General features: G+C 48.5%; 1 protein-coding gene across 1 annotated transcript in view; it reads left to right on the top strand.

Annotated features, from left to right (window-relative positions):
- The first annotated feature begins 900 nt into the window (after window positions 1-900).
- Window positions 901-12,099, top strand: part of snx7 (sorting nexin 7) — a 33,110-nt gene continuing 21,911 nt past the window's right edge. Inside the window, exons 1-5 of the mRNA XM_056299532.1 lie at window positions 901-1,152; window positions 4,038-4,253; window positions 4,536-4,646; window positions 5,743-5,901; window positions 8,813-9,011. Coding sequence (XP_056155507.1) covers window positions 1,036-1,152; window positions 4,038-4,253; window positions 4,536-4,646; window positions 5,743-5,901; window positions 8,813-9,011 — 802 coding nt within the window. The 5' untranslated portion in view covers window positions 901-1,035. The remainder of the gene's footprint in view (window positions 1,153-4,037; window positions 4,254-4,535; window positions 4,647-5,742; window positions 5,902-8,812; window positions 9,012-12,099) is intronic.

Here is a 12,099-nt window from a genome sequence, read left to right as displayed (position 1 = left end):
CAGTGAATGAAGGACTCATTATGCAGGTCGTTTACATCGGAAACATAGGACACGTGTGTCAGCCTCCATTCTGTAAATACACTCATTCGAATATGACCAGTCTTGTAGGCGTAGTGTTGACCTTTGCTCTTAGTAAAGGGGCTGACCGAGCTGATATTGTCAACCAGGAAATGCAGTGTAGGCTATCCAAGTTGTTCTTACAGGCGAACTGAATTCGGCCAAGTAAAGATTTAGGCTATCAGAATATTTGCTCTATCATTCCCCACACAATAACCCCCTCTGACTGCAAAGGGCAACTAGTCAACAGGTCCTGACACGTTTTTACACCGCTGAGGAATTGAGAAATGACATGCAAGAAATAAATACTTTCTTGCATGGCACTGACTGACATAACAACGTCTTCTGCTCTGCAGACTACAGGCTGAATTCAGTCCCTCCGCGGCTTCTTTCGAGGTTTTCAGGCGACGGATGAAAACCCACTTAACTCGTCCGTTACTCGTCCAGGAAGCCACAGACGACTCGTGCAAGGCAGCGCTCCCCTTCTCCCCTCCGCTCTCGGGGCGGACATGCTCTCGGAAAACACGTGACTTGGCGGCCCGGGCGCCCTCGCTGCGTCCACTAATTGAAACTCAGCCGAGACCCCCCCCCCACCCCCCCAGCCCAAACCGGGACCCCTGTGGCTGAAGCTGCGCCGCCGCTGCCTGGAAACGGACGTTTACGCTCAGCGCCGCGCGACGTTTTCCAACCGCGTGGTGTGGAAAACGCTCGCGGGGAGCGGCGGTGGGCGAGTCCTCGCCCGTCACGTGGTTTTCGAGAGAAAGTCCACAGAGACGCTTCCCCAAGTTTCCGGAGCGGAACGCGTCCCTCCTCCTCCTCCTCCTCTTCCGCGCCTCCCCCTCCTCCTCCTCGCCTCGCCCGCTCTCGGACAGCGTTTCCGTTTCTGCGCGTTTAGGGTCTGAAGTTGTGCATCAAGTTACTTGTATGTTTTGCTGATGAGGTCCGTTCTCGACCCGGTTCCTACACAAGTACAGAGACATGAGCGCAGCAAACGGCGAGCCGGCTGTCGTGTCCCACAGCAAGACGGTCCCGGCAGACATGTCGACCGACACGCTGGACGTGGACGAAGATGACGATCTGGAAGTTTTCAGCAAGGTAAAGAAGCGGCGGACTCCCCCCGGAGTCTCCCCGGACTCCCCCCGGAGTCTCCCCGGCTGCGGCGAGCTCTCTGCTACGTGGATGTCCTGAAGGCGGTGACAGGGCTCGGGGATCAAATGGCGAATTCCTTTCAGTCGTGTGATTCAGGTTTGACCGTTGGGGGTTTCTGGAACCCTGTGCTGATCGTGGCAGCGTGGGCCGTGTAACGTAGAAGTCTCGACGCGCCGTTTATCGTCCAAATCCCTGCGTGCAAAGCAGCGATTCGGAGCAGCGATTCAGCCTTCACGGAAGGTCGCTCCAGTCTCGCTAGAGAGTTTGGCCGCACACCAAAGTTCACTGGATCAGGTGTTGTCCTGCAAACGCCCCTACAACCCGACTGTATCATTCCATTATTATGAGTATTATTATTAGTATTATTATTTCTTCTATGCTGGAGTGGCAAGACTGTCATTCTTGTCGAAACGAGTTCAGCAGTCCGAACCAGAAGGCTTGCAGAAGTAATTCCATATTCCGCCTTCGCAAAATATCCGGATTTCAAATTTATGTAACTCTTGAGCCGTATTGAGGCGCCGTTGTGTGATTTAATCTGATCCCCAAATCTGTCACGGAACTTTTTATTTATTTATTTATCGTGTTGGAATGGACACATCATGCTGATTAACATAGGCTAAATGATTTTAAAATCCATTTAATCCTTGGATTCTGTTCTGTTTGGGTCAAAATGACCCATTTGAAATTACAACTACTAACCATAAACGGTGTTAATATTGGTTGATATTAGTAATAAGTGAGATAAGGATAAGACATATTGGGTATTTTTAGATAAATATTACAACTATCGCTATAAAATCCAAAGGTGTCTTGGGTCAGTATGCCCGGTGAACAATACATCCACTGCTAACTGGTGAACAGAACATGAGGATTAACGTTTCATCCATATGAGACGTTGAGGTCCAATCAAAGCCACACGAGTGTGACCCCACAACCATGACACGAAGCCTATTTTGCTGCGTTGTGGAATCATTTGGTTGCTTGCTTCACAAAATAAGCTCCGTGATATGATTGTGGGGTCAGACTGAATCATATGACTGGTTTGACATCATTACCTCACATGGTTCAAAAGTGACATTGATTTGAAATCGAATATCTTGCAAATGTCTGATATAAGAATGACTTCACTGATGTGCAACAGGGTATGGATCAAGAACCGACGGTTTCCCGCTTCTTTAGCTGAACGCTGAATGTTGATATTTTATGCCATGCAGAAATACATGTGTCTCCCCGCTCATTCTCTGTTTGACGTTTTGTGGATGTACATTTCTGCCCCACACTGATGTTGCATGATAACCGGAAGAGGCTGAAGCTGACAGTGTTGCAGCCTGTTCACAGGTTGTGCTGGCCCCGTTGTTTTTCCAGGGGACGGTGGGGGTGGAGGTGGTGGATATTTATGCTGACTACAGTAGACACTCACTTGTTTTCACAGGAAACGGAGCACTGAGCATGATGGGACCCTGGTCAAAGCATGCTCGGTGCAGACAAAGCACATCGTGCCCATGATCGTTCATTGGTTGTGTGAAAGTAGCGGGGGGCACTAGTTACCCGCCCGTCCTGGCTTTTGGTAAAATCCTTGACAAGCGATACAAAGTAAAATAAAGGTGACAGCTGAGTCAATGAGGGATACGAAGTGTTGATAACAACACAGTTTTCCTGGAATGGTTCGGGTCCATTCAAGCACTCTTTGAAAAGAAAGACAGGAAAAGATGGGGTTGAATGGCGTGCAGTGTTGAGGACTGTGTACATTGAGTAGGCGGAGTGATGGATGTGAGACTAAGTTGAGCCAGAAAACAGAACTGACCACATGTTGCCTTATCTCAGCCCTGACTCTGCAGTCGGTCTAGAGAGGTTGGCAGGAGGGAAGCGACCCCTCGGGGTGCATGTGGCTCATGCAGCTGTGTCCTCACAGCTTTACACTGCTGCCATGTGCCCCTCACATGTGTGGTCTACCTGGAGCTCTAGTGGAGCCTGGCACCAGTCTTTTCATACGAGGACGTTCTGAGTAGGTAGACATTCACAGGTTTTGTAGTATAGTCATGGAACCTTATAACAAAGCTGCTGACAAGCGGCCTGTACCGTCAACATTAGACCGCGTGTTTGAATTTAGTTGGGCCTGAAAGACCACATCCCATAAAGAAAAAGAAATGTCTTACCTATTTCCAACAATAGGTGAAATTGGGGGTGTCTGGGTAGCGTAGCGGTCTATTCCGTTGCCTACCAACATGGGGATCGCTGGTTCGAATCCCCGTGTTACCTCCGGCTTGGTCGGGCGTCCCTACAGACTCGATTGGCCGTGTCTGCGGGTGGGAAGCCGGATGTGGGTATGTGTCCTGGTCACTGCACTAGCGCCTCCTCTGTTTGGTCGGGGCACCTCTTCAGGGGGTAGGGGGAACTGGGGGGAAATAGCGTGATCCTCCCACGTGCTACGTCCCCCCGGCTGAACTCCTCACTGTCAGGTGAAGAGAAGTGGCTGGTGACTCCACACGTATGGGAGGAGACATGTGGTAGCCTGCAGCCCTCCCCGGATCAGCAGAGGGGGTGGAGCAGAGACCGGGACGGCTCGGAAGAGTGGGGAACTTGGCCAAGTACAACTGGGGAGAAAAAAGGGGGGAAATCCAAAAAAAGAAAAAAGTAGGTGAGCTGTGTTGTGCTTATGGACTCATTTGTACAGATGATATGTGCCAGGCTGTGGAAGAAGCCTCTAGAAGCTTGTGTGAGTCACGTGGCTGAGCTTGCATCCCTCATCTAGTCCCGGTGCAGACCGCCACTGGGTGCGCTACGTTATGGCTGCAGCACAGCTTGTGTCCTGTGTGTTGTGTGTCCCTCAGAATACGTCCCTGGCAGATGCCAGTCCACTGCTGTCCCCCATGCCGAACTCTCCTGGCTCCATGGTCAACCAGTATAGGTTCGACCAGGAAGGGGAGGAGGAGGAGGAGGAGGAGGAGCCAGGACCAGCTACAAACAACATCTTCATCACAGTTGACAACCCTGAGAGCCACGTCACTGCCATTGAGACCTTCATCATGTATAGAGTGGTCACCAGGGTGAGTGTGGGTCTGTGGGTGGAGTGTGTTGACAGGGGGAACTTGTACGTGTGTGTGTGTGTGTGTCTGAATTTGTGACGGAAAGAAAAGTGTGTGTATGCTTGTGTGTGTGTGTGTGTGTGTGTGTGTGTGTGTGTGTGTGTGTGTGTGTGTGTGTGTGTGTGTGTGTGTGTGTGAGAGTATGCTGGCTCACATTGAACAGTGAAAAGTTTATCTGGCGGTAAAGAAATAATTTTTGCTTGTCCAATCAACCCCGTTACCCCTGTCACCCCCCCCCCCCAGACCACCAGTAGTGATTTTGACTCCAGTGAGTATGAAGTACACAGACGCTATCAGGACTTCCTGTGGCTCAAGGGCAAACTGGAGGAAGCTCACCCAACCCTCATTCTTCATGTAGGTAGCAGTATGCTGCTTTCATTACCTCTGTGGATTTATTTGTCTCTATTTTGGATTTTATTTCAAATGGAAGTTGGTGTACGAGATGAAATGGAAAACCCTGGGGAACCCTCATTCTGTTTTAAAACATGTAGACAACTGCATTCACATATATATAAAGCCTGCTCATATATATATTATTATATTTCTTTTTATATTTTTATACTTTATATTATATATTTTACATATATTTTATATTATATCCATCCATTGTATATTTTATATATAATAATAGATAGCTTGTTTTATCTATCTATCTATCTATCTATCTATCTATAATAATATAAAATAATAAAATATAAATAATATAATAAAATAATATAAAAGTTCGAAGCCGCAGCCCTTATTTCAATTTTAACATGTGCCTGCACATTGTTTTTAATGTCAATACATTGAATTGAATTAAATTGAATTGAATATAAAGGCTGCTCCAATGTTTGCATTTTCTTGTATTGTTTTTTTTTCTCTTTTTCTTTTTGTTTTTTGCATTAAGACTTGTAGTTCAACCCATTTAAGAAGTCTTTGTATTTAATTTGGATACCGAGTAGTGTTTTAGCAGGACCAGCCTCGTGAATTGATCTTATTGATCCTTCTGAGGCCCAGTCTGGCCTCTCTTCACTGAGAGCGATTCAAAAAGGTCGGACTGTCCGAAAAGCAAACAGTCCCGCCACAGCTCTGCCGACTCAGCCAAGGGACCGTGAAACTAGTAGGAACCCCCAGAATGGTTGTAAACATGAAAGGTTGCAGACACAAATGCAGAAATGTCACAGTGCCGTGTGATTTCCATGTCAGTGGCCACCACACACTCTTATTACAACTCGTTGTTCTGATGTTGTGACTTCTTCAGTACAGCTACTGTTTGAACTGCCGCCATTATTTTTCACAGTTGTGCTGCTTCTTATCTCGACATAGTCTCTGCAAATACTGCTCCCTTACAACAGTGTCCTCTTGACAACATATGTTTTGCCAGTTATGTTAAAAAACGCTGTCCTGCCTAACGAATGGACTGTTGGACGATTAAAAAAAAATCAACCGTGACTTTTGCTGTCCTCAGCCGCTGCCGGAGAAGTTTGTGATGAAAGGCATGGTGGAGCGTTTTAATGTGGACTTCATTGAAGCGAGGAGGAAAGCCCTCCACCATTTCCTCAACAAGATATCGGAGCACCCCATCCTGTCCTGTAACCAGCACTTTAAAGTCTTCCTCACTGCACAGGTGTGTGTTGACTCACATGTATTCTTATACTCACACTGACGCACACATTTCATTGTTTATTAATCATAGTGCTGAAACAGTCGGTCAGTTGGTTGACAGAACATAAATTGATTTCTTAATCGATCATTTCAGACACTTATCAAGAAAAAAATGACATATTTTCTGGTTACAACTTCACAAATGCTAAGACTTGCTTGCATTTCACCAATTCATGTTATAACAAAAGGAATACTACTGGGTTTTTTTGGCTGGTAGTCAGAATAAGTAAACTGTTGTAAGACATCACTTTGATCTCTGGGAACTTGTAATTTTATCTATTTTATTTATTTAATATGGCAACGCCATATTGGTGCTGATGCTGCACCAATATGGCGGATTGGTGCAGCATCAGCAGTAATGCGGACATTGTACCGGACCGTTGTGGTGAAGAAGGAGCTGAGCCGGAAGGCAAAGCTCTCAATTTACCAGTCAATCTTGGTTCCAACCCTCACCTATGGTTATGAGCTTTGGGTAGTGACTGAAAGGGTGAGATCACGGATACAAGCGGCTGAAATGAGTTTCCTCTGTAGGGTGTCTGGGCTCAGCCTTAGAGATAGGGTGAGGAGCTTGGAGTAGAGCCGCTGCTCCTTCGCATCGAGAGGAGCCAGTTGAGATGGTTCGGGCATCTGATTAGGATACCTCCTGGGCGCCTTCCTTTGGGGGTTTACCAGGCACAGCCGACTGGGAGGAGACCCCGGGGTAGACCCAGAACTTGCTGGAGGGACTACATGTTGAATCTGGCCTGGGAACGCCTTGGGATCCCCCAGGAGGAGCTGGAGGGCATTGCTGGGGAGAGGGACGTCTGGAGTACCCTACTTAGCTTGCTGCCACCGTGACCCGACCCCGGAAAAGCGGCTGATAATGAATGAATAAACAATATGGCAACAGGTATGGGCGCAAGTCCATGAATACTGGGATGACATCCAGTGCTTTACCTGTGCCCCCATCCATAGGGTTAGTGGTTGTGTCAGGAAGGGCATCTGACATAAAATTTTGCCAAATCATTATGCAGATTGACAAGACCATATCGGATCAGTTGAGGCTCCATACTGGATCAGTCAAAGCACGGGATGACTGCCATTGGTGCTGTGCCCTCACATGTCCAGAGACATGTAGGTCAGGTGAATCAGCCATACTAAATTGTCCCTAGGTGTGAATGTTTGTGTTTCGGGCCTGTGATGGCCTGGCGGCCTGTCCAGGGTGTCTCCCTGCCTGCCGCCCAATGACTGCTGGGATAGGCTCCAACATCCCCGTGACCCTGAGCAGGATAAGTGGTGTGGATAATGGATGGGTGGGTGGTTTAGATCAATAGCAGGCGTTCGTTGATCTTATTCCTGAGTAACTGGACGTTTGCAAGCCACAGAGCTGGTAATGGAGGTTTGTAAGGACATCTCCTGTGTTGGAATAGTCCCTGATCACCTGCTGCCACATTGTTTATGCTGCCGGGTGCATTGCCGCCTTCCAGGTAAGGTGCCGTTTGTTCGTATCTCTTCGGGTAGGGGGTGATTGTATGGGTATAATCCATAAGTACATCTCCCAATTTCCAGTATTGTATTTTGGTCATATTTACTGGGAATGAGTAATAGAAGCTAGGTTAAGAGGAGAGGTGATGATCAGTGAGCAGCAGTATGGTTTCATGCCACGAAAGAGCACCACAGATGTGATGTTTGCTTTGAGAATGTTGACGGAGAAGTATAGAGAAGGCCAGAAAGAGTTGCATTGTGTCTTTGTAGATTTAGAGAAAGCATATGACAGGGTGCCGAGAGAGGAGGTGTGGTATTGTATGAGGAAGTCAGGAGTTGCAGAGAAGTATGTAGGAGTGGTGCAGGATATGTATGAGGGAAGTGTGACAATGGTGAGGTGTGTGGTTGGAATGACAGATGGGTTCAAGGTGGAGGTGGGATTACATCAAGGATCGGCTCTGAGCCCTTTCTTGTTTGCAATGGTGAGGGACAGGTTGACGGACAAGATCAGGCAGGAGTCTCCATGGACGATGATGTTCGCGGATGACATTGTGATCTGTAGTGAGAGTAGGGTGCAGGTGGAGGAGAGCCTGGAGAGGTGGAGGTATGCACTGGAGAGAAGAGGAATGAAAGTCAGTAGGAGCAAGATGGAATACCTATGCGTGAATGAGAGAGAGGACAGTGGCATGGTGAGGATGCAAGGAGTGGAGGTGACGAAGGCATTTGAGTTTAAATACTTGGGGTCAACTGTCCAAAGTAACGGGGAGTACAGTAGAGAGGTGAAGAAGAGAGTGCAGGCAACAAGACTGACTGGGGCGTCCGGGTGGCGTGGCGGTCTATTCCGTTGCCTACCAACACGGGGATCGCTGGTTCGAATCCCCGTGTTGCCTCCGGCTTGGTCGGGCATCCCTACAGACGCAATCGGCCGTGTCTGTAGGTGGGAAGCCGGATGTGGGTATGTGTCCTGGTCGCTGCACTAGCCCCCCCTCTGGTCAGTCAGGGCGCATGTTTGGGGAGAGGGTGAACTGGGGGGAATAATGTGACCCTCTCATGCGCTACATCCCGCTGGTGAAACTCCTCACTGTCAGATGAAAAGAAGCGGCTGGTGACTCCACATGTATTGGAGGAGGCATGTGGTAGTCTACAGCCCTCCCCGGATCAGCAGAGGGGGTGGAGCAGCGACCAGGACGGCTTGGAAGAGTGGGGTAATTGGTCAGATACAATTGCGGGGGAAAATCTAAAAAAACAAAAGACTGACTGACTGAAAAAAACAAGCCGACGACGTGTCAGATAGAAGAAACAGCCAGAATGAACTGTTATTGGCTGGTGGTTTTTGTTAACTCAGGCCTTGAGCGGAAAGTCTTGTTGCAGGTAAACAAACCTAAAACCTGTGCTGTTGACCCTCACAGGATTTGACACCTCACAAGAAGCAGGGTCCCAGCTTCCTGAGCCGGATGGGGGAAACAGTGCGGTCCGTGGCGAACTCTGTCCGGGGCCTGAGGAGCAGGCCTGAGCAGTTCACGGCCATGCAGGACTACATAGAGAACTTCAGCAACAAGATGTCCTCGCTGGACAAAGTCACCCAGCGGATCACCAAGGAGCAGAAAGGTATTCCAGCATTTGTTTACCAGTGATTTTTGTTCTAGAAAGAGACCAGAGAAACTTGTCTGTCCCTACAGGGTGTGAGAAATTAGAAATATTATCTTATGTTTCAGATAGATGGTGTCGCTGGCGGTCATTGAAATATGGGCCAGTTTTATATGAGTCAGTTTTATATTGCTCTTTCTTCTAATGCAACTTGTGGCTGATAGTTGTACCTTAAAAAACAAGACCTTGAGCAGGAGTGTTTAGATAAGCTAATCAATAAATGTGGCATTTGATGCTAACAAACATTTTGTGGTGGAAATGACATTGGATGTAGGAAATGTTGATGGACTATGATGAACTATGAAATGAAACACCAATAAATATGGCTGTAAAACAGTGAGGAAAACGATTTTTTGCTGAGGTTTGGGTTTCAGTGGTTTCGATAAATTTGAGCTGCCAGCCAGATTTTCAGTAACTGTGTGTTTTCCAGATGACTGTACTTAAGGTTCCTAATGCAAGCAGTGCTCCTGAGTCTGATTGTTGTGTTGATGATTTTAGTCTAGTAGTTGTGCATCACACAGTTCCATCTTTGCACTTTATCGTCACCTGGCAGTAGCCTGGTGGGAATTATGTAGTGATAATAATAATCATTACATTTATATAGTGCTTTTCTAGACACCCAAAGCGCTTCACATTGAAGGGGGTAACTCACCTCAACCACCACCAATGTGTAGCACCATCTGGGTGAGGCACGGCAGCCATTTTGCAGCAGAGCGCTCACCACACATCAACTTGAGGTGAGGGGGGAGGAGTCATTGAGCCAACTACATGGGGGGATGATGAGGTGGCCAGATGGAGACAGACAGGTTGGGAATGTTGCCAGGACACCAGGGGACCCCCGACTCTTTGTGAGAAGTGCCATGGGGTCTTTAATGACCACAGTGAGTCAGGACCTCGGTTTAACGTCTCATCTGTAGGACGGCATCTCCTACAGCACAGTGTCCCTGTCACTGCACTGGGGCATTGGCATTTGATATTTGTTATTATTAGGACCAGAGGGAAGACTGCCCCCTACTGGCCCCCCAACATCACCTCCAGCAGCAACTCATCCTCCTGGGAGGTCCAAGTACCCGCCAAGCCCATACCTGTTTAGCTGCTGTCATCTGGCAGAGCCAGGGTACATGTTGGAGCACAAATAGGTCGAAGACTCATAAGACCACCTTTGTTCTGCTACACATAAACTTTAAGCATCTATCTGAGCAACGTAAAATAAAGCTAAATATGGTATAGGTCAAAGATTAGTAAGCAAACATCAAATATGAATTGCTTTCATATCTCAGTAGCTACAGTAGAACATTCTCCATGGCTGAGCTATGTGTTCTTAACATTATTTTATGAATGGAGGTCATTCAGCACAGCAGCCATGAGCCTTGATTTATTTTATATCTTGAAAACCACAATGGTTAAACGCATGGCATCTGAATGAGGGCTTTAATTGTGATCGCCTGATCCGTCATTTCCCTCGCCAGTTGGCAAGGGAAACTCTGTCCGCTTCCACACCCAGAGCGCGGTAGTCTTTGGTGGAGGAGAGGGGGGGGGGGGGCGGCTAGCGCTGTGCGCACAGGCGCTGGGAGCTGCCGCAGAAACACATGGGTGAGAATGAAGGAGGGGTCCACCGAGCCCAAAACGGCCAACAGCTTCTCCAGCAGCTCGGAAGGTTTGCTATCGCCGAGTCCGCTGAGTGACAGCAGGCGACCCGCCTTCTCCACCTCCGACAGCTGGAAGAGCTGCAGAAGGAAGCCTTGATGCGCCGTGTTTCCCCACAGCCGGGGGGCTTCCAGCAGCCCCATAGCTCGGGCCGTGGTCCGGGCATCCAACGCCGCCACCACATGGAAACACCTCGTACCGTCCTGCCTTATTCCTCCCAGCTCGAACCGGGCCTCAACGTGCTGAAACCATGGCCGGGCGGGGACGGTGCTGCCAAAACTCGGGCTACTTCCCCCGTCGCTGCTGAGACGCTAACGCTAACATGAGCCGTACCGTTAGCATCCCTCGGAGCCGGAGCGGTGTCGTCATCGCTTTGGGTCGACATGTTGGTTGTCAGCGTGCGGGGTCACTGATGTGGGAGTGCAGGAATGAGGAGACGGAGAGGTTGAGTCAACCCTGTTTACTCGCCACACAAAACAACACCGATACAACACAATCTCTCCTGGCAACCAGCTGACCAACCGCTAGCCTGCTGCAAACATGGCTCCACCCCGGAAACTCTAAGCAGTGCTACGTCAGCACTCTGAACGTCTGCCTAAAAGGAGCAGCAGCCCCTGCTGAATCTACCCTCATTTGTGTATCACCACATTATAATGGCAGAAAAAACACTGTTTTTTCTGTCCGTGTGCATGTATTTCCTTTTTCTCGGTACGTGTAAAAAGGGTTTGTTGCCAAGTCCAAGAACCGGAGAAGGAGAGATACGTATGCCTGGTGGAGATCTGCACTCTATTGTCCTGAACCCTAATATGTGACCCGCGGGCCAGGTCCCACCCACGAGCGCAAGTGTCTGGCCCGTGCTGACCCGTTGGCACTAACGCACCTGTCATAACATGTGAAATAAAGTGTGTGCGGCTCCACTTTATTTTGACCTCACCCCACACTGTACACTTGACCTATGCTATAGAGCATGCAAAGACATCGACTCCGTGTTCTCTATAGTCCTTGACTCTCCAGCTAAGTCCCACATCATCAATAATGGTCCTAAACCAAGAACATGGCCTGCACGAAAAAGTGCAAAGTCGGATGGTTTTGGGTGGGATTTGGATGTGTTCAGATGGTTTTGGGTGGGATTTGGATTTGCTCAAATGGTTTTGGTAGGTATTCGGATGTGTTCGGATGGTTTTGCGTGAGATTTGGATTTGCTCAGATGGTTTTGGGTGGGATTCGGATGTGTTCAGATGGTTTTGGGTGAGATTCCGATGTGTTCGGATGGTTTTGGGTGAGATTTGGATGTGCTCGGATGGTTTTGGGTGAGATTCCGATGTGCTCAGATGGTTTTGGGTGGGATTCGGATGTGTTCAGATGGTTTTGGGTGAGATTCCGATGTGCTCAGATGGTTTTG

The sequence above is a fragment of the Lampris incognitus genome, chromosome 19 (assembly GCF_029633865.1).
Source record: "Lampris incognitus isolate fLamInc1 chromosome 19, fLamInc1.hap2, whole genome shotgun sequence".
Lineage (NCBI taxonomy): Eukaryota > Metazoa > Chordata > Actinopteri > Lampriformes > Lampridae > Lampris > Lampris incognitus.
The sequence above is the reverse complement of the archived record's forward strand: the minus strand, read 5'-3'. Positions and strand labels throughout refer to the sequence as shown.